This window comes from Myxocyprinus asiaticus, chromosome 3 (assembly GCF_019703515.2).
Source record: "Myxocyprinus asiaticus isolate MX2 ecotype Aquarium Trade chromosome 3, UBuf_Myxa_2, whole genome shotgun sequence".
Lineage (NCBI taxonomy): Eukaryota > Metazoa > Chordata > Actinopteri > Cypriniformes > Catostomidae > Myxocyprinus > Myxocyprinus asiaticus.
The window spans coordinates 45,995,869-46,017,739 of NC_059346.1; the positions used below are offsets into that span (position 1 = coordinate 45,995,869).

General features: G+C 36.8%; 1 protein-coding gene across 1 annotated transcript in view; it reads left to right on the top strand.

The window, feature by feature from the left end:
* LOC127419336 (collagen alpha-1(XXVII) chain B-like) overlaps positions 1-21,871 on the top strand; it is a 131,430-nt gene that overhangs the window by 15,245 nt on the left and 94,314 nt on the right. The window contains exons 5-9 of the mRNA XM_051660691.1: positions 6,258-6,311; positions 8,373-8,426; positions 10,341-10,394; positions 20,038-20,082; positions 20,840-20,893. Of these exons, the coding sequence (XP_051516651.1) occupies positions 6,258-6,311; positions 8,373-8,426; positions 10,341-10,394; positions 20,038-20,082; positions 20,840-20,893 (261 nt within the window). The remainder of the gene's footprint in view (positions 1-6,257; positions 6,312-8,372; positions 8,427-10,340; positions 10,395-20,037; positions 20,083-20,839; positions 20,894-21,871) is intronic.

Here is a 21,871-nt window from a genome sequence, read left to right on the forward strand (position 1 = left end):
TTTCGTTATGATTTAATTACATGGGGTGGAAACTTTACGGAGGTTACTAAAGCAATTGCTTCTCTGCACTGCCTGACCTTACAGCTATTCACCTGTTTCATTACAGTATGACCGCTCTCTCTGCCATATTTTTGAACAAAGCCCATATAATGTACCCTCAGTGCACTGTGAGATCATCGACCATAAGCACTGGGACACGAAGAAACTCTGCTAAACTGTTTCTGTTTATAAAGCTTAATAAAGTGTTACCTTTCATTTACACAAAATGGTCTTTTTTCCAGTAACATTTATGCTAAGTGACTGCTTCATTTCACCAATTCTAGCAGTGAAGGGGTAAAACACTTGTTGGTTATTGCTTTTTTTTTTTATTATTCTTGGAAAATGTCTGGCCTAAATCTGGGACATTTTACCTCAAATATCTTTGACATGTTAATTGCCATTATCTGTGTCAGTTAAATTTTGGCTATAACATAATTGATTCAGGTACAATTAAAATGTAAATTCATTCAAAATTCAAATAGTGAAATCTATAAGACCCAGACTACAATTGTAAAAGAGCAATGTGATAAAAGAATGTTTACATTGTATTAACTGTGTGTATAGCTCCTGTCAGTAAATAAACATCTTTATGACAATGAGCACAACAAAAGATTAAGCACATACTTTATTTGCAAAATTATAAACATATACACAGCAGGTTGGTGTGAAAAAAAAAAAAAAAAAAAAAAAATATATATATATATATATATATACTTTCATTTGAAAGACATTCATAATACACATAATACACAACATTAGTTTAAACACTACCATTTGTTCCACAAAAGTGTGCTCGCAGCAGACTGTCATTCCGACAGTCCACTTTATCTCGATCATACACAGGCAATTATTTTAATAAAAATAAAATATTTTAAGATGATCATACAGTGTTTTTGTGATATATGTGATATAACTGAAAAGGGGATGTGCGTTTTCTTCAGTATAAGTTCTGGAAAGTCCATCGGCTTTCTCCAGTGACTCGAGCCATTGCCCTTGCTCACCTCCATCGCGTGTTTCAGTTCGGGAGCCTGGTTCTGTTCACAGCATCACGATTACCAGCTCCGATCCGGACACATATCACTGTGCACGCTCAGGTAGGGCCTGTCACACTGGGGAAAAACAGGACCCAAAAGCAGAGGTAAAGCTCACAAGTCTTTAATAAAAAAAGTCTACACAAAAGCGCTACAGCGCCAGCTCAGTCGAGCTCAAAAGGAAGCCACTGGGGCGAGGATAGTTTGTTCGTGAGTGTGTGTGCTGTGGAGGTCCGGAACAATCCGTTGAATTGTGGTGTGGTGCGAAGCAGAACCCAGAACAAGTCTCCCGATACATGGGCAGAAACCAAGGAATCCTCCTTGAGCGTGATCACCAGGTAACAGCGATCTGATGGGCAAACACCACTGGAGACAAAGCAACCAACAGAACAGAACTTCACACTAAACAAGAGAACAACGTTAAGGTACAACAAACAATAAACCAGCAAACAGACAGGGAACACACAACGGATAAAGTAGGGCATGCAATCAGAGGAAGACAGGTAGAGTGTGTGAGAAACCCATTACCGTAATTGACACCTCCCCGTGAGCAATCAGCGTTCCCATGAAAACGCTGATTAAGCTCACCGACTTCACCTGTGAAACACGAGGGAGAGAGAAAAACAAACAACAGAATGCACCGGCAAACGCCGGAGCCATGCCATGGCTGCGTTCAGTATTTCACAGCAACAGTGAACGAGCCACCATTAACTACTGATATGTTTTGCACCGTTTCTTATGCGCAGATCCAATAATATAATGTAAACTGCTCGTACCGTCGTCCAATGACAGGGCGTCTTACATCCTCTTCGAGTGGCACGTGGGAGTGGGGGTGTGTCATATAACAGAGTCGAAAGTTCACTGGTTGCTCTCATGAGTCAACAGTCCAATGGTATTTTTTAAACTTGATACTCCATTGGTTAAAGAACAGGAAAAGCAAAAAGAAAAAGAAAAGCCATTAGCATATGACTTAAATGACTTAAAAGATGCTTTTAAAATGCATTAAAAAGTGCATTTAAAAGACTCAATAATATACTAATTTATTGCTACATTTCATGACATTTTAAAGATGAAATAAATATGATTTATTAATGCACAATTTTTTTGTTAAATATAATGACATTTTTAAACATGAACGATTTATTTGTCCATTTATAAATTGATTTATTTCAATTTATTCAAGTTTCAAGTTTTTATTCAAATTAATCAATTGATAAGTTATTCCTTCATTCTTTTTTAACTGGCACTACCAGTTAGCTGGTATGGACTGACAAATGGTAAAAGAAAAGGAAAAGTCAAACAATAAAAAGAAGCAATTGGCAAATGTATCAAGAAGAGTAACTGGCCAATGGATGAAGAAAAGCAAATGCCAAATGCTTTTTAAAACGCCATTTAAAAGGTGCATTTATAAATGACTTATTAATGTGCTATTTTATTGCTAAATATAAGCACATTTTAAAACATGAAATAAACAAACATATTTAAATGTGTCCATTTATTTGTCCATTTATAAATTGGTTTATTCACATTTTTATTTTCAAATTTATAGATTGATAATTTATTCCTTCATTCTTTTGTAAATGGCACTCCTGGGCTTCCATAACACCATACATCAATGCAGTAAAGACAGAGAATATAGAGATTTGAAAAACCGGGTATTCAAAAAAGTTTTATTTATAATTTAATCTAGTTTATCTGCTTTGAATCTGTATGTGAAAATTTAAATATTTAATGAAATGGACATAAAAGTAGTTAATGCAACTTGTGCATCGTATTCCAAGTCTTCTGAAGCCATACAAAGCAGTGAAAATCTTGACATCTGTTGCGCATTCATTAGAGCTAAGAGAGAAGCTCGATCACAGTGGATCGCATGTTCACAAGAAAACTTGCGTTTTTTCGCATCAAAAACTTCTCAAGTTTTTACGTGAGCCACTGTGAGCGGGCATCTCTCATATCATTTTGAAACGACAGGAGGGTGAGCTATACCTTGAAAATTTAAATACAGATATTCAATTGTAAATCTTCATCTGTGCATCTATAGTGATGTCTCTGCCATTAATGAGTTTATTCTGAGTTAAATTGCTTGTACATGGTTCTCATACATGCTTTGAAGAGGGATTTTACCCAGACGTCTTCACTGTGATCTGATCTGAACACTTTTAACTTGTATAATTTTTTCTGACTAGATTAATGCTTGTGTTCTATTAATGACATGCACTTTTAGACTTGTGACGTTCCAAAGAAAGAAAGCATTTGGTTACTAACTATTTATCTAAGATTTTTATGTCTCACTTAAGGACACAATTGTGATAGAACAGATTTTGATCTTACGTGGGAAGAACCCACAACCTTTGTGTTAGCAGGCCAGTAGCCGTATCCATAGCCTGCATATCAGGCAGTTTTTAATCAAAGAAGGGTTAGGGTTCATTGTAGAGCTTTAAATACATTACATTATTGTGGCAGATGATTAAATCATTGATTAGACCATTGAAAAAGTGGCTTTAGAAGGCAATAAACTGTATACTTCCATATCATTTAACATAAGCCTATCACTGGCTTACGGTCCACAGCAATCCATTTTGCAGTTGAATTTGTCATTCTTTCCAAGGTAGACTTATTATAAGGGCTTTCCTAATGATGCATCAATGTACACATGCATCATACAAAAGCTTTTGGAGTGTTTCATTTTGGTTGCGTCGCTTCATAAACCCAACATTTTAGGATGCTGTGTCAAGTTAAACGTAGTTTGAAACATAGAAAAACGCATCTGAAAAACCCTGCATTCAGTCGTGCTCTGCCTAGCTGAGTTTGAATGCAAGAATGCATCCTTGTGCTTTCTGCTGTCAGTAAATGCGGTTTGTTGTCTGTACAGCTGCCCGTATCCTGTTCAGCCTGAATTGTGCGTACTGCCCCCTGCTGACCGAGACCTGTAAAAAACATAAAAGTGAACATTCCTTATTATGGCCTGAGGGAGTGATTAATTATTATTTTTTCGCTCTGAATTAACGTGTTAAATCGACAGCCATTGTTTATTGACATTCTTCATATAATGCATCCAAAAATATGTATCCAAAAGAAAATAATGTACCCTTTTTGAACCTCTCATAGCTCTTGAAAGCTGAAGCCTGACTAATGATGTAATATCAGCTCTGTGGACTTTCAAAACAATCCATGTGCAATGTTCACCCTCAGAGATAATTCTATTTTAGATTATGTGATTACATTCGTGGTTGCCATGGGTGACACTGATACAGTATGTGCTAAAGCGGATGGGCACACTACTTTGCTCAAGAGCACAATAGTGATAGCTGTCACTATATAACTACAGTATGTCCACTGTTTTAGACACTCATAAAAAAGTCAGGAGAATCATGCAGTAGTTGGGACAAGTTTTTGTTTCATGCCTTGACATTTTCTTGTGGACACATGTCTTAGCTATTAATAAAGCAATTTCCATCAACTGCCAACTGACTATGTCAAGATGCCACTGTGTAGTTTAGAAGTACAGTATGGTAGTATTTATGTATTCATTTCCCCCTCAGGTCTCCCACAACTAAGCACCTTCTGTGAGATCAAAACTGTAAACCGTTACCTTCTGTATCACAATGCATTTCTGGGTCATGCCATCAGGCAGGGTTGTCTGGTGTGAATCAAAGCCTCATAAATAACATACATGAGTGCTCTACGAATAAACACAATAAAATACTTTGATGTAAATATATCGTCTCTGCTGCCTGGCATCTCCATTGGTGTTTGCACAGCTCAGGCTTGTGTAAATCAAGTAAAATATAATTTTCAGAGCTTCTTTTCTTAGTATTGTCATAGGAGCACTCAAAAGTTCACTTTAAATATGCTTTGTCTTTCACAAGAGGCCAGACCAGACAAAGATATTCCCTCAAATGCCCCACTAAACATTAGCAGAGGGCCTCCTTTGAGCCAGGTCATAGAGCTCTGCCATAAGTCAGCCATTTTCAAATATATGAGGCAGAAAGTGACAAGCACCACACACGTCTGCTCGCACGGGTGCCTGCTGCACGACTGAAAGTGAAGTGGAGAGATTAACTAATATGTAACTTGATAGGTTTCCTAGATACTCCTCTCGCAATCTCCTCTGATCACTAACCGTGACCACATGTGCAGAACCTGACCAAACATAAAAAAGTGGTGGAAATCTGTACACGGGCTTCTTGTAAGTATCTCCATATGGCCAGTTTGTGTGTACTCAGCAGGAAGGTCTGTGAATAAGAGCCCAAATTATGGCAAAACCCAGGTGGATCATATATAAATAATAGCTCAGCCTTATCAAGTAGACTTAGCTCTGAATGTAGCCTTTGAATCTCACCATTGCAAATGATTTACTCATCTTCGCTCTGAAAATTGCAACACCCCCTAAAGATTGTCAGCTACTAATATACCAGGCAATATGCTGCAATCATTTTAGCATTTGTTCCCTTTTTTGTGGCTTCTAGTTTTAGTTGGCACATATTAATCTTCAGTGTGATGATCATATTGATTGTGGCTCTTGCTGTTTGTTGTTAAAGACCACTTCCATTTTGCCTGCTTTGCTAACAGGGCATATAATTCAGTGTCTGGGGAGCTTTCTTGCATTCTCTCTCTCTCTACCCAGGCCCCCAGGTTGCTGCTGGAAAAGTGAGCTAATGAAGAAAATCACATCCATGTGCTATATGCCAAAAGCATACTGTATGCCAGAAGTAGCTTTTAAACACAATGCTTTCTTGTTAAGTGGAGGGTGATTTTCTATAAGGGCCAGGATAATAATATATGTATGAGGTATTTAAACATTCCTGTGTTCTCTATCTTGGTCTAAGCTGCTTACCTCAGATTCTGACTGGGGTTTGGGGTACTACTTTTGAGTACTGCGTTGAATGTTGTGATTCTGACTTTTTTTCTTTATCTGTTATAAACTGATGAAAGTTAAGGCCATATGCTAGGAAAACAGTCTAGTGCTTTGCAATATTTTTTCAGACTCTGTTTATAGTCTGTACATTTACCCCTCTTTTATGTCCACCTCCTTTACTCTTTTTACTTGCCATTTTTGGTTTGGCTAAAGGAAAAACAATAACATGGGTCAAGGCCTGTGACCCAACTCAAGTGTCCTATGGTGATTGTACATTAAATATGGAGGAAACAGCACACAAATAAAAGTGAACATGTTCTTTGTTGCAGGGCCCCCCTGGTCCACATGGAAACCCAGGCCGCCCAGGGCTCCCCGGACCCAAGGTATGTATCATTGAATCCAATGCTATGATGCTTTTGTGGTTGCTGTCACTTTAGACTTGTGTTTTGTTAGTAGTTCTGTATTTTTTTTATTTGTTTTGATAAACTGATCAGTATGCTTGGGCAGACTATGAGCAAACCGTGTTCATAAAATGCAAATCTTGAACTTATTAGTAAATTGCACAAATTTAAAGGGGATTATTATACTATGCATTAGCTTTGATCTGTTCACTAGCTCCTAATTATGAGCCACGTGTGCTTTAATTTTTACAACAGTGTTATTACAAAGTAGTCTATGTAGAATTATGATACATAGAATGGCAAAAATGTAGAAAAACAACAACAACAAAAAACATGGCTAATAACATAGCTAAACTCAAAAGAACGGCATGTAACTCCTCCATCTGTATTTGCTTGGTGTTAAAGAAAACCAAGTAGACCATTGAGCAAAAGTAGCTGAATTCTGATGAGCACTGACAGGAAAGATTGAATGGTGTATGAGTTTGATGAGATCCTTGGACCACTTTGTTTCCATTCACATTTATATCAGTTGTTCTAAGTATCACATCTGGCTGCTTGTGGCACTCATGCAATAGATCAAAAGAAAATACAAAATTGAAATTTTTTCTTGAAGTCATGCCCAAGTCTAAACCCTTCTCTCCTATTGTTACTGCCAAATGGGACAAGGATGAGAAAAGGAGAAAGATAGACAGAGACAGAGAGAGATGCACAACATTAACACTTAGCTTCAAGATGTGTTTGTTGTTTTGTTTAATGTGGGATTCCTTGCTGCTAAAATGTGTTGTCTGTTAATTTTCAGAGAGAAAAGCCATTGAAAAAGCAGTAAATTAGGTTAAGATTGGACAAATCACAATTCCTTTTTGATTCATTGAATAAATGAATCAACAGTTTTCATGCTGTCTTGGGATAAAGTAGTAAATTCACTAAACAGTTGCAACACTTTTGCACACGGTATCTCAGAACAAAAACCTGTGTGTAATTCACTAACCACTTGCAATCCAGTTTAACCAGGTGGATAGTGCTGCACCAGGCACATTCAAATTAAGTCATTGTTGTTCTTTTCTGCCTATTTCAAAGAGATGTTTATTAACATTTTCTATTGATAATGGTAGCCATAATTCTTTAATTGCTGGAGAAGAGCATTGTAACCGGCCATATATCCAGACAGGTGATGCTGACAAGCACACTTTTTGCATTTTAAAGAGCCGATGAAGGTGCCTGAATTGCAGTGGTGAAGTAATGCTATTTCTTTTTTTTTTTTTTTGTACATTCTGTATTTTGTATTTTTGATGAAGTCCCAGCCAAATATTGCCAGATCATGGTCAGCAGCCCTAGCATTCAGAACCAGGCTGCAAGATGGGGAGTTGTGCAGTGCAAAATGCAGTCAGAACAGATTTTTTGGGGGGGGGAGACTTTGTGCCATTACCTGATTTGCAGAATTCCACATTTCGCGCAGTTTGTTCTTAGTCAAATCCCTCCTAGGCTTAAAAAATGATCCTGCTTAGATTAATTATTGAAAAATATCTTTAGTTGGTATGACAGATGTGTGTGAATCGTAACCTCAAATCACAGCTTTATCCCATTGCCTGAAAAGGCAGAAGAATGTGAGTTTAAATGTGAGTGAACCCAGTGTTGTTGCAGAGGCTTACTATAAACTTGTTCCCACAAGCGAACATGGGTCACTGTCTTGTGTAAATGACACTCCTTCACTTTCATTACTCTCATCCATGTAAAATATTTGGTTATTCAGAGAAAGTCTGTTACAGTATTTTCTTGGGAATTAATTTTGTGTATTGAGAGCAGGGGTCATACTGTAGTAATAATCCATCTCAAAGTGTGAGGAGTGTCACTTTAAGTCATATGAAAGGTATATTTCTGAAAAGTCTTTAAAACAACACACTCTGTTTAACATTTATGAAGGATTTGTATCATCTAAACACACACTGCATGGATTTTACTTGGTCAGTTTAATAGTTTGCATTTTTCCGTAAGTGGGAGTTTGGATCCCATGCATAAATCTACTTGTTGCTTTTTGTGTTACAGGGGAAAAAGGGAGACCCTGGAATCTCACCAGGCAGAGCGGCAAGTGGAATAAAGGTAAGTTATATATTTTCATAAGTAAATAATAAATAAATAATAAATCATAATCTTTATAAATGTACCTATCAAGTTTATTATTATTCACTATTATGTTATTTAGCTTATTTCTGTTTAGTGGAAAGTGGTTGCTAAATATGTTGCTGTATAATTTGTACTTTTGTAATAATTTGTAATTTGTACAACTTTCTTACAGTATGACTTAAGGGATAGTTCACCCTAAAATAAAAAAAATGATGTTGCTCCAAACCTATATGACTTTCTTCTGTGGAAAACAAAGTAGGCAGATTGCCCCAGTCACCATTCGTTTTCATTGCATCTTTTTTTTTGACTGAGGCTAACATTTTGCCTAACTGCTTGTGTGTTCCTTAAAAGAAAGAATCATATAGGTCATATAAGTGACATATAGGTTTGGATTAACATGAGGATAAGGAAATTATGACATACATTTGTGGTCAATCTATGCCTTTAAAGGGAAGCTCTGTCATCATCCAGCAAGCAAGCAGACATGCACTGCAAGCAGCATATCGTCGCTGTCTGATGAAAAACACGTATCTCCAAAAAACAAATTTTTCAAGAGCATGGAAAAACTCTTAGGGTTGGGAACCGAGAACCAGTTCTTGTTCAGAACCGGTTCCATTCTTTAAAAAATACCAGAATCATATGATCTTTGTGACTTTCATTTCCATTAACGGTTCTTCAGCTTGCAATTTTCCGCCGATGTGGCTGGAACACCGTCCTAAAATACTCTGACAGTGTTTCCAGCAGCGCATCTCTGCAGCATCACTGCCCTCTTCTGACTTCACAGCGTAAAAACACAGTTCTACCAGTGTATTTAATTCCCAATCAAACGAGTCTCGAGCTGGCTCTTTTTACAGCGTGAAAAATATGCGCTTCCGGTACAGTTCCATTCCTGAAATAATTATTCAAAGGAGCCGGTTCTTTTGAATCAACAGCGCAAAACATATGGTGCTTCCGTTATAGCCCCAATCCTGAAAGAACCATTCTTATGAGCCGGTTCTTTTGAATCTACAGCGTGAAACATTCAGCGCTTTCAGTATACAAGTAATCTTATACTGATGTGCAAGTAATGAATGTCCAACTCAAAATTAAATAAGAACTGTTGAATTCTCACAAGCCTGAAGTACAACATTAGGCTACATGACAGTCTAAACTGTCTCTTGAACTGTTACTGTTTATTTAATGATCAGCTGTAAGACTTAAATCAAGCAGTGCAGTTACTGACTGGTTGTTCACATGACAATTTATAATTAAAGCTACATGAGAGTTGTTGTACTAAGTGGAATTTTATAAAATAATAAATGAATTAATGAAATATGCCATCACATTTCATGTTGGTTTAGATTTCTTTATTTAAAATAGAATAAGGATCTGCAAAACACACCTTTTACAAGAATTGTATTACATTTATTTCTGATTTGTTATATCTGCTCTGTACAAATCTGAAATGATCTCATTATATGATAACAGACAGCAGGGGGTAGTAAATGCAATTTGAATTGCATTTCTCATTTCCAAATAATTCTTTTAAAAAAAGTACTAAAAGAATTACTGGAACCGTTAAGGAACCGGAATCGTTAAGAGGAATCAGAATCGGAATCGTAAAATTCCTTATGATTCCCAACACAACTCATAAATAGTCTTACAAGATACTTGTTAAACAGTCAGTCTGATTAAACATCTTTTCATTGGTCATTTCGAGGCACAATTTAAACAGTAGGAAGAGGTCATTTGGTGCATTCTGTTTATGGTAAAAAGTAAAAATTGCCAAAAGTGGAGATACGTATTTTTCATCGGACAGTGACGATATGCAAAAGTGTGTAGTGTGTCTGAAAATGTTGACATTATCAAAATGACCATACCAGAAGTAATTTCCATTTTCCTCTATTATAGGGTGACCCTGGGATATTGGGGCTACCCGGACTGCCTGGTCAAGCCGGTCGGAAAGTAAGGCATTTTTTTATTCCTCTATTGTTTGATTGACTCCAACAGGTTCATGTTACAGAACAAGTTTCAAGAGGAGTTACCACCCCAGATGTTTGGAATTGTTCAGCACACTTAATGTGTAACAGCAGAGCATTATGTTTTTCTGGGAAACATTATTCCTACAGTATGTCTGCCCAATACTGAAGTAATCTATCAATAGTCCTTCAAATTCAGTTGTACCACAGCATATTCTTGATAAGTCTAACCCAGCAAATGTGAAACAGGTTTTTGTGTCGAGTTTCACAAAACCCTCCTAAACTGGTTGTGTGAAATCCCATTGGAAAAGGTTCTTCTGGAAGAAGAGCTCACAGAGGTTAGAGCATATTTCTTTTCCTCTCGCTTTTCTGGAGTGAAGCCCAATTTGTTTCAGACATGTTCTTGTAACCTGGTGTCCTCAATGCTGCTGTGATAGGAAAGCCAGCACATTATCTCATTGTGCTACCATTTCAAAGGATGTCTGGGGAAAATTACTTGTAAAATAGTGTAGTTTACCTCCATGTAGTATGTGTATTTTATTTTGAAATGTGCTTTACCTAACAGGCCCATAGATCACCATTACGCTACAACAAAAGAGGTAAATGTGTACCAAATCAAATGAACCGACAGTGCTTTGGAAATAAAACAGTCAAATATTTCCAGTGAATATACAGGCTGGACTATTGAGAAGAAGCAATTGGTTATGCCAGGACATTTTTAACTGCCGGTCCCCATGCTAACACATTATGTCTTGCCCCAGCCAATTCCAGATTGCAAAGACCTCCATACTCATACATTCTCCAAATGGAAAACAAAAATCCTATTAAGCTTTCATGAGTCAGAGTGATATTTTCAATCGGTTTTCTTTTCAGTGTATTTGGCATACACCGGCATACACATTATTAAGAGGTAATTTTATGTCCTGTTGACCAGTGCGTGCAGTCATACAACACCCTTCCATACTGTACACGCAATATTGCATCATCAATTTGACATACTGTATTAAAGATTCAATCAGATAATGGCTGTGTTTGTTTGAAAGTTTGGATCAAAATGACTCCCTGAAGCACTGTAATGGAATTACCTGGCATTTTCTGTGCCTCCATGTGTTTCCAATCACACAGCCACAGTTGAAAACAAAAAAATGTAAAAGCTGGTGGAAAAATTGTTGCAGACATTACTTTTGCTGAATTAGTGTTGGCAGTAAATCAGAATGTTATTCTATCTATGGGCTGTAGCCAGAGACTAAATAACTAAATAAATAAATAAAAAAGAATGAAAGAAAAAGAGTAATGCTCAAACATACTGTGAAGTAACGTACTGTATGTAAGTGGCAGTGACACATTTAGTCATATGGGTAGGTAACCACTGGTTGGGATTGAATGAGGCTTTTAATTTCTGCATATTTAACCTTGCTGACTTTTAATGCATTTTCACTTAAACTCTAGGGAACAGCAGATGTGGACTCTGGCACGGGTAGACAGTGTACTGTAATAGGACTGTACTAGGCTACTAATGTCTGCTAGAAGATTATGTTGCTCCACCCCTTCTCTTTTCTTACTGAAGTGCACTAAAGCCCTGTTGGCAACAGACTTACATACACCATATGTTCATATGGTTTATGTAAGCATTTCAAAGACATATTGATTGAGGATCGCTTAAAGAGACATATAGAAGGTTTGCTAATAGTCTGAGCATCTGTAAGTACCTCAGTCTCACCAGTGAGCCACTGAATCTCATGTATATATCTATTAGTATGTTTTACATAATGTGTACTGCAGCGAATTATTGTTAGTGCTGACTCCACATCAGTCATTTAAAACCACCGGATTCCTTTCCTGTGACTTATATTCCCACACTCAGCTGCTCTATGCTCAGTTGCTGACAATGATATCAGCTGTAGTCATAAGGACTGATCTTTAACCAGTTTTGTGTTTTCGAGAACAGATTATAATATGTCAGACTCATGGAGATAGAATTGTTGCATATTAACATACAAATGGAAAGAGATTCACAAATAGAAAGTTGGTTCAAATGAACTGAATGAGATCCGCAAATAAATGTAAGGAGTTTCACAGAAATTAAATGAATTCACAAATAAAAAGAATGAGATTTATAAATATATGTTAGGAGTTTCACAAAAATAAAGTGAATTCATAAATAAAATGAGATTTGAAAATAACAAAAATATTTACAAATATATTTTTTTAACTCACAAACACAACTCTGTTCAGCATTAATATGTGAATCGTGCACATTTATTTGTGGATCGCTACATGCATTTGTCGATTTTGAAACAAATCTAGCGTCAAGACATGCACACAAATCTACAAATAGGTGGACTCCACTCATCGTCTGCTCAAGCCAATCAGATAACGGCCACATTACTCGGACCAATCGTAGCATGTTCTATCTTTAACCAATCACGCTTCGTTTTACTATCAGGGCGGGACCAGAGTCACAGAGCTCTCATGAGCATGGAATCAAGCACTTACAGATAAGCTGTAAGGCCGCAAACTCTAAGAAACGGATGCCATTAGAGGAATACTGTGACTTAAGGTTTGTATAATTTTCTCTCAGTTATAAACGTGTGTAGTGTCTTGTTAAAGTTCGACAGCTGAAAATTGCCCATTTGTAGAGTGTCCTGATCATTAGCTTTATAGCTAACCTGGCTGACTGTATGAGTCTGCTATATTAATTTTGATATGTGTCATCAAAATCTTTACTTTTAATGTTACATGGCAGATCCAAACAGACACTACAAAAGATCAGTAGTACAGATAGTGTCTTTATAAAACATGATTTATGGTTTGTGCTCCTAAGATCATCTAATATGATTCATGTTTTATAAAGACACTATCTGTACTACTGATCTTTTTAGTGTCTAGTAGTGTGTCTGTTTGGATCTGCCATGTAACATTAAGAGTAAAGGTTTTGATGACACATTTCAGTCAAGAAACTTGGTTAAAATTCAAGTAGCAGACTCATACAGTCAGCCAGGTTAGCTATAAAGCTAATGATCAGGACACTCTATATATGGGTAATTTTCAGCTGCCGACATTTAACAAGACACTACACATGTTTATAACGGAGAGAAAATTATACAAACCTTAAATCACAGTATTCCTCTGATGACGTCCGTTCATTTAAAAGTTTGCAGCCTTGGAGCTTATCTGTATCTGCTTGATTCCATGCTCATGAGAGCTCTGTGACTCTGGTCCCACCCTGATAGTAAAACGAAGCGTGATTGGTTGAAGATAGAACATGCTACGATTGGTCCGATTAATGTGGCCATTATCTGATTGGCTTGAGTAGACGATGGGTGGAGTCCACCTATTTGTAGATTTATGTGCATGTCTTGATGCTAGATTTGTTTCAAAATCGACAAATGCGTGTAGCGATCTGCAAATAAATGTGCGCGATTCACAAATTAATGCTGGACAGAGTTGTGTTTGTGAGTTAAAAATATATATTTGTAAATTTTTTTTTATCTGCAAATCTCATTTGATTTATTTGTGAATTCACTTTATTTTTGTGAAACTCCTAACATATATTTATTAACCTCATTCTTTATATTTGTGAATTCATGTCATTTCTGTGAAACTCCTTACATTTATTTGTCAATCTCATTCAATTTATTTGTAAACTAAGTTTCTATTTGTGAATCTCTTTCCATTTGTATGTTAATATGCATCAATTCCATCTCCATACAGACTGATCTCACTGTGAATTTGTCAACAGCAGGTCGAAGGTTCTTCAGATGAAATCGGCCTGTGCTATCTGAAATTCGAATCACTGCACCTAGTGGCCGTAGCTAGAAGTGCTATTCAAAAAATGGGCACGTGACCTTCCGGGTGAGGTTTTTGAGTGAAATGTCCACATAGTGGCGCCAAAAGCGAGCTGTAAAGCAAGTTGTTTTTAGTTGTAAATGATGTAATGCAGTGAACAGGAATATATATTTTATTAACCACACGCTCCCATACGGGTTCAAAAAATGTTCAGATCTAGTTATTCATACTATTTGAGATAGTTACCCTTATATTTCTGCAGGGAATACATTTGTGAACATAAAAAAAAAATTAGAAAAGGACTGCTGTGAAACATAGTTTTCATCTCAGCTAAAAATGTCCTAATTTTTCTTTTTGTTTTGCAACTAGCCTTTCGAACAGAACATCCCATGCCACCTGTCTGAGCAGTAAGAGCATGTTCATTTAACATCAACAAACCTGTTTAGACTTTTGGACCACATCTGTTACTTATCCTGAACATCAGATTTCCTTTCATTGTAATAATGTAATTATGTTAAGCTTCATTTTCTGCAAATCCTTGTCACAAATCGAGTGAGAGCAAAAAATTTAAAAAGGCTAGCTTCTGCTATAAAAAAAAGGTCTGGAAAGAACAGCGTTTACTCAGCCAGAGGTGAATGACCATTTGGGAGGAAAACGGCCTTTTGGCTCTGGGCTGAAATGGAACCAGAACAAGCTGTGTTTTCTGGAATGCGATGTGTCCATTCATAGTTACCTGGAATGAGAGGGATAATTACCCCAACATCTACAGTGTCTCTACAATAAAAGTGACACTCTAGTGCCAGTATACTTTTTGTGACATACTGTGAATATATTCATCCTTATTTTCTGTAACTGAGATTTGCTTAAGAAAAATAAAAAACAGTCAGGAGACAGATAATACAGACTGTCTTAGTGATCGTCTTCAGCTGTTCTTGGCGTGGTAGAAGAATTTCTTTTTAAGTATTTTTAGCTTGGCTCAAATGTTTTCAATTGTCAGATTTTTTTTTTTTTTTTTTTAAGAAGGCTCACTTTTAAAGGGATAGTTCACCACAAGAATGAAAATGATTTAATTATTTACTCACCCTTATGTTGTTACAAACCCATATGACTTTCTTTTCTCCGTGGAACACAAAAGGACAATATTAGCTTCGATAACCATTTACTTTCATTGTATGGAAAAAAGATGCAATGAAAGTAAATGGTGACTGAGATTAACATTCTGCCTAACATCTCCTTTTGTGTTCCATGGAAGACAGAAAGTCATATGGGTTTGAAACAACATAAGGTTGCATGAATGATTACAGAATTTAAATTTTAGGCTAAAAATTACACTTTGAGATCTGCTAAGTGCTTCAAGCTATCTTGGCTTATGTATTGCCACTCAGTAGGAGCATTCATGTAATCAGAAATTATTGAATAAATTAGTGAATCAATTTCCCAATGTTGGGGAAGATTCAGATGTCTTTAAAACTGTTGAGATATTGTATTAAGTCTGCTGCTTAACTGTCCAGTATAAAGGGCTTTGTTAAGACACGCAGCAAACAATTTTTTTTGGTATATCCATTTAGATGTTTGATGTCTGAACAGCAATAAGACACATTTTACAAACCTGATCCAAAACATTTTATGTGTTTCAAGATCCAATTAATATCTAATTATAGGAAATGTTTTGCAATCTGAACGGCCAGATGGAATTTCAAGTTTGTTTTCATCATTTGGAACATAAAGTGTCATGCAAAATGTGAAATTGTCTACAGCTTTGTCTGATTTCACTCATTTTCGCTCACTCATTCCCCATACTGTATATTGAACTGTGTGGCCTTCACACAGTTCACACATAATCAATAGACCTTTTTCACACTCCAGGTTTTGGAACGCGGAAGTAAACGATTGCAGGGTAAACTTCGACAACGGTGAATGGGAGTGAATGGGAGATCACAGCAAATATTATTTTCACTTACCCATTTGCTCCAAGACCAAAAGAAAAAATCCACTATTACGTTTGAATGACTTTCCAGAAGAGGAAAACAAGAGAGAGCAGAGGATTAAGACAGTCAGATGTGAGAAGATGCCAAATTTACTGTCACTCTCTCAGCAGCTGTAATAGGTCGGCACAGCCATTTACCAGGAAAATAAAAAATAGCACTCCATTTCAAAAAGGTTGCCGTCCCCTGGTCTACACAGTCTGAACCAAGGAGTCAGTGATTGGCTGGTTAGCATGCTCCAGTTAGACGTCATAACTACACCATCTGGGCTCAAAAAGCATCTTTCTTTGTTGATGGCATTATTTTTATTTTTTTTGCAAGCAGCATCTAAATTTGAAATATTTAATTATATTATCCATACCCATGAGCAAAGAAGAGTGTCGATGAGCAAAGATGGCAGAAATCATACAGCTGAGCAACTGCCATTGAAATGAATGGGAATGCTAAAGGATAGCTGTTGCAGTTTTGATAGACCTCCTTGGTATGAACAAATGGATCCAATTTCTTTAGTCCTTAAGATCGGATTTGAAAAACAGAATTGTGTCAAATGTGACACACACACATACACACACATTTTCACTTTATCACAAATAGTAAGCATATTTTGGTCACATGCATAGGCTACAGTATGTGCACTTGGGCTAAAAAATTGTTTCCTTGGATCACGGCCTCTTTTGCTCGCACATCTGGGATTTTTTTTTTTTTCTGTTTATTAATGGCACAAGCATAAGCACCCATGGCCAGACACGTTCTCTTATTCACAGATTGGAGACTGGCCCTCCCTTCTTCCTTCAGCTTTTTAGTTCTACTCTTGGGACTTCCCTCTCCTTATGTAATATATTTCCATAGTTTAGGAGAAAGAGGCCATGTGGAGGCATTGTTCATTGTCCTGAACAGCAGAGCTCTCAGTTTCAGTGTGGCGATCACTAGCCTGTGTGTGTGCATTTAACATGTCTTTGATCTCGGATGCCGGCCTATGATTTGTTTTATTATTTACTTTGAAGAGACCATACTAATTAGTTTGATGTGGCCAATGTTTTGTAAAGAGATTTGCCCCAGCAGGCACAGTTAAACACAGAAAACTGTTGATGGAAAAGTTGACACTGGGACAGTAACTGCTGCAGGGAGCATGTTTATGCAGTTAGTAAATCACATATACAGAATAATCTTGCTGCACACATTAAGAAGACCATCTATGGCAGCCGTTTTATTCAGTAGACAAGAAGGTCTATAATATATGGAGAAAGCTGTCTAAAAGCATTCCCATTCATCTCAATGGCATTTGCTCAGTTAGTGCATGCAGACCTGGAAGTACATGCTTTGAATTCTGCCATGCATTCAGTTCTGGATACAGTTTTTAAGGCAATCACTGCTCGTGAAAAGCTGTGAAAGCAATGTGACTGGTCACTCTCTAGTTGCAGGAAAATGTAAATGTCCACATAAAAGAATTGCATTTTTAGTTGTAATTGATGTAATACAGTCAACAGGAATGCATATTTTATTATGTTTTTACCCCCTAACCCAACACTAAACCCTAAACCTCAGTGGCGTAAAAATGTAGTTTTAAAAGGAAAATGCAACACGATGACTATTGTTTAACCTGTGTCTCAAAGATTGCTTTGCAATATGCAGTAGCGCTAGAGGAGAATGTGACCACGGTTAAAATGATGCAGAATGTCTTATGGGGAATGCTGCTCGTCAGTGATTTGGCTGTATGGTGACAATTTCAGGGTACATTAACTTTTGGAAGCAACATGTTAATTTCCGATGTGACCATGTTGACTGCGATGTCAAAGGCAGGTGATAGGAAAAAATATCTGCCCATTTCATGCTTTTAATATGCCTCCAAAGACTGGTCACTTACGAAATATTTGCTATAATATAATGAAATATGAGCATTTTTTTTATGTTGCTCACAAAAAAACTATATTTTGTCAGAATACACAACTTTTGAATGGCCATCAATGAAGAAACATGGCTTTTGATATTATAATAATGAAGTTATGGCTCCTAGGCTACCAGCAGGGCTAAACTGGGCCATGCTGACCAGCCAAACCTTGACCCCTTGATAGAAGGTATGACTGCACATGGCACCTCAAAAAAAGAAAAGAAAAAAGCTTCAATTGCATCTGTTCTCAAATTCATATTTGACACATTTCCAAACAAAATGTAACAATGGGCTTATTTTGTCTATAAAAGAAAGAAACAAGCTATTACTCAGTTACTCTCAGAATCATGTTAAATGGTGACCATGTACATCTCATTTGAGAAAAAGTAGAACCTTTTCATAAAAATCTCCATCTTTCCTCTTTCATAGTTAGCAGAACAGAACAGCAATCTGTTATTGTCATCCCAAAGGTTATTGCCAGTTGCACAGCTAAGACACATAATACCACATAACATTTCACTCACTGTGAAAGTGTCACAGTTCATATGTTCATAGAAGAAATGCTTGTGGGTGTACCTCAGCAGCTTTAGGGTTTAGGTCCATGAATGTGTTTTTCTCTTGGGTTAGGTTACTGATTATTATGAAGGCCTGCAGATTAATTAATATTTGTTTTGTGGGTATTGTTTTTGTTCATAGATTCAAGTTGTTCTTACTGGTGCACTCAGCAATCCTCATTAAAAAAGTTTAACTCCTAAAGACATGAATGACCCCATGAAAGACATGACCACTCACATTAAAATGAAGACTCATTTATATCAGTAACCTTATAAAAGCTGTTTTATTCTACATGGAGAGGGTCCGCACATGGGGGCTGCCATGTTAGAATCATGTGACCAGCCAAATACTACTCGCTTAATCTCAGTAACCATCCTGTTATTTGACACTTTCACTCAGTGATTAAATCATGGCTGACTGTGAATACTACATTTCTACAATGGCATCTGAAATGGAAAAAGATTTAAATGATGCTGCATCCTTTAAAGTAATAATTCGCTCAAAAATGAAATGTCTGTCATCATTTAATCAACCAAACTTCATTCCAAACCCGTATACATCTATATCTTTCACTGTTTGGAAAAGTGCAGCTTGTACGTTCTACAAAAAATCTCCTTTTGTGTTCCACGGAAGAAAGAAAATCATATGGGTTTGCAACAACATGAGGGTGACTAAATAATGACAGTTTTCAATTTTGGGTGAACTATCCCTTTAATTTTGATCCCTTCAAAATTGTTAGCTGATGAGAACTATGTAATGAAGCAAGATTGCATTGTTCAGTAATGCAGTAAACTTGAAAAAGATTAAACCTGAAGACATATTGCTACCACATATGCATAAATTGCTCTTGCATCCTCATTATGAGCTTATATGAGTGGTAGAGGCCTGTCCCTGGACAGTTTAGGCATCTGCTCAGCTGTTAATTGGCTGGTATTGGTTGGGAAGTGGTGATGGTTGATTGAGACCTGTTATGTTTTTCTATATTTATTACTTTTCCATTTTGCTTCTCTCCTTGAAAGCCGCTGGGATTGCACATGCCGATTTTTCTTTGTTCTTTTGATTGAGCTCATTGGCAAATGCATTTAAAGGAGAAAAGCAAGTTTTTATTTCATCGTATCAGAAAGTAATGACATTGCTTGTGTAATGAGAACTTACAGTCAGCCTACAGTCATTTAATTGCTTAGAGGGAAGTTATTTATCTAGTTCCTTTAAAGTGACTGAGTTTGAGAAATAATGATACATTTTCTGCTTTTTTATGAGGAAAACCCCCCATGAGATGATTAAACAAATGTTTGGGACTTTACTCCCTTAAAGGCACTTTATCTTTCCTGTAAATTACCTCCTCTTCTTTGACAAACTATTGATGGGGAAGTTTATATCCTTTTGCAACATCTGTCTCTTTCTCTTCTTAGGGACAGAAAGGCCATTCTGGTCCTCCCAGCCATCCTGGAGATCAAGTGAGTTCCCATTCACTTCATTAAGCTTCGTTTTCCATTTTCCAAAGGAATTAGAAAAAGAAGAAAAAAATAACTATGATTTTTACATTAGGCTACATGAGATACAGTGGCTCCAAAAGGTATTTGAACACTGAATTCACCGTTTTTAAGTATTTGGAAGCATATGGTGTGGGGATAAATATGTTTTGGATAAAAATGTGTTTTTATGGCATGATATGTAAAATACACAAATAGGCAAGAGATTGCTTTGCTTATGTGATCTCTTTAATTTAATTTTGTATGTAATTGGCCTGTCTAACGCTTAATGTGAATTTCTGGAATTTGCTCGAACACAATACTGTATTTCTCACTCCATACCGAAATGCAGCACATTCTCACCTATCAGCACACTGGAGACTCTTTGGTTAGAGAGTAAAATTCAACTTCATGTTCAGAGGTGTCAAATTATAGTAGCTGTGTACAAGGCATTCATCATAGTCTGTTTTAGCAATATTGTGGTGTGCCACACGACATCTCCCCATTTGCCATATTGACAAAATGGCAACACTTGAAAAAAAGACAAAAAACTATTTATAAGCAGGCAGATGAATAACATGTTTTTTAAATAGACAGAGCTTTCAATCCTCTCTCTCTGTAGTGCTTTTAATCTTTCTGTTCATTTATAATGGCTCTCTACAAGAAGAGCTTCCAAAGCTAATGGCATATTTATTGTAATGGATTTCTTCCTTCTTTACTCTGTCATTCTCTCTCTCCACAGGGAGAAAGAGGACCTGATGGAAGCCCAGGTGCCAAAGGCTATCCTGGCAGGCAGGTGCAGTAAATCTTCTGCTGTGCTATTGCACAATTATCGCAGCTATATGTAAACTATCAGGACTTGTATTGTAGATTCAAAAGTTTGACTTGCCAAAATGACCACATCTTTTTACGTCATTTTTGGACAATGAGAATTTATATTGGAATCATGAGGCTATAAAAATTGAGGAGTGTTTTGAGCCTTGAATTGTACCACAGAATTAATCATTTTCTTTGGGTGCCAGAGGCATGAATGATATTCGATACTTGGAAAAGTAATTTGGAAAAGCAATGTTCTTATACTGCTGAGTGTAAGTGTGATTAGTGGCAATTATTAAATCCCACACAAGTTTTGCATCCTGAATTACAAGCTTCAAACGTCCAGGGAAACAGTTACAAACGTCTTATATTAGACATGTTTCAGAACACCTCGCTAGAATTAAGTTTTCATAAATGTTTTTGGATTCAGCACCTCATCATCATCTCCACTGAAGCATTATGATTGTTGTTAGAGGCCTAGAGAGAAGTGCAGTTTGCACAATTTTTACTTATCAGTTTACTTATTTATCAGTCTGATGTCTCTCACTCACATCACCCACACACAAGTCAGACATTCTGAATTTTACAATCTCAAGAGATTCAGTGTGTCTGGATTTTTTTAACTCTTCCATGTTAATTGAATTAATTCAGTCATTTTGTCACGCTACTGGGAAGGATGAGACGAGAGAGTGGGGATCCAAATGTAGAACTATTTATTATGGAACTCAGAAGATGAAGATGAAGAAGAAGAAACAATGATGAAAATAAAGCACTGGAGCAAAAGGGAAATCAAACATAACAGCAGTTTGCTGGCTAACTATGTATGTAACATTCATACACTAACGTGCTAACAAACAAACAAGAACTGACAATGAGTGAAGGAAACAAGAGGATAAAATGAGGGAACAGGGAACAGCTGTGGAAGATGGAGGGCAGGTGAGTGGAATCAAAAAGGTAC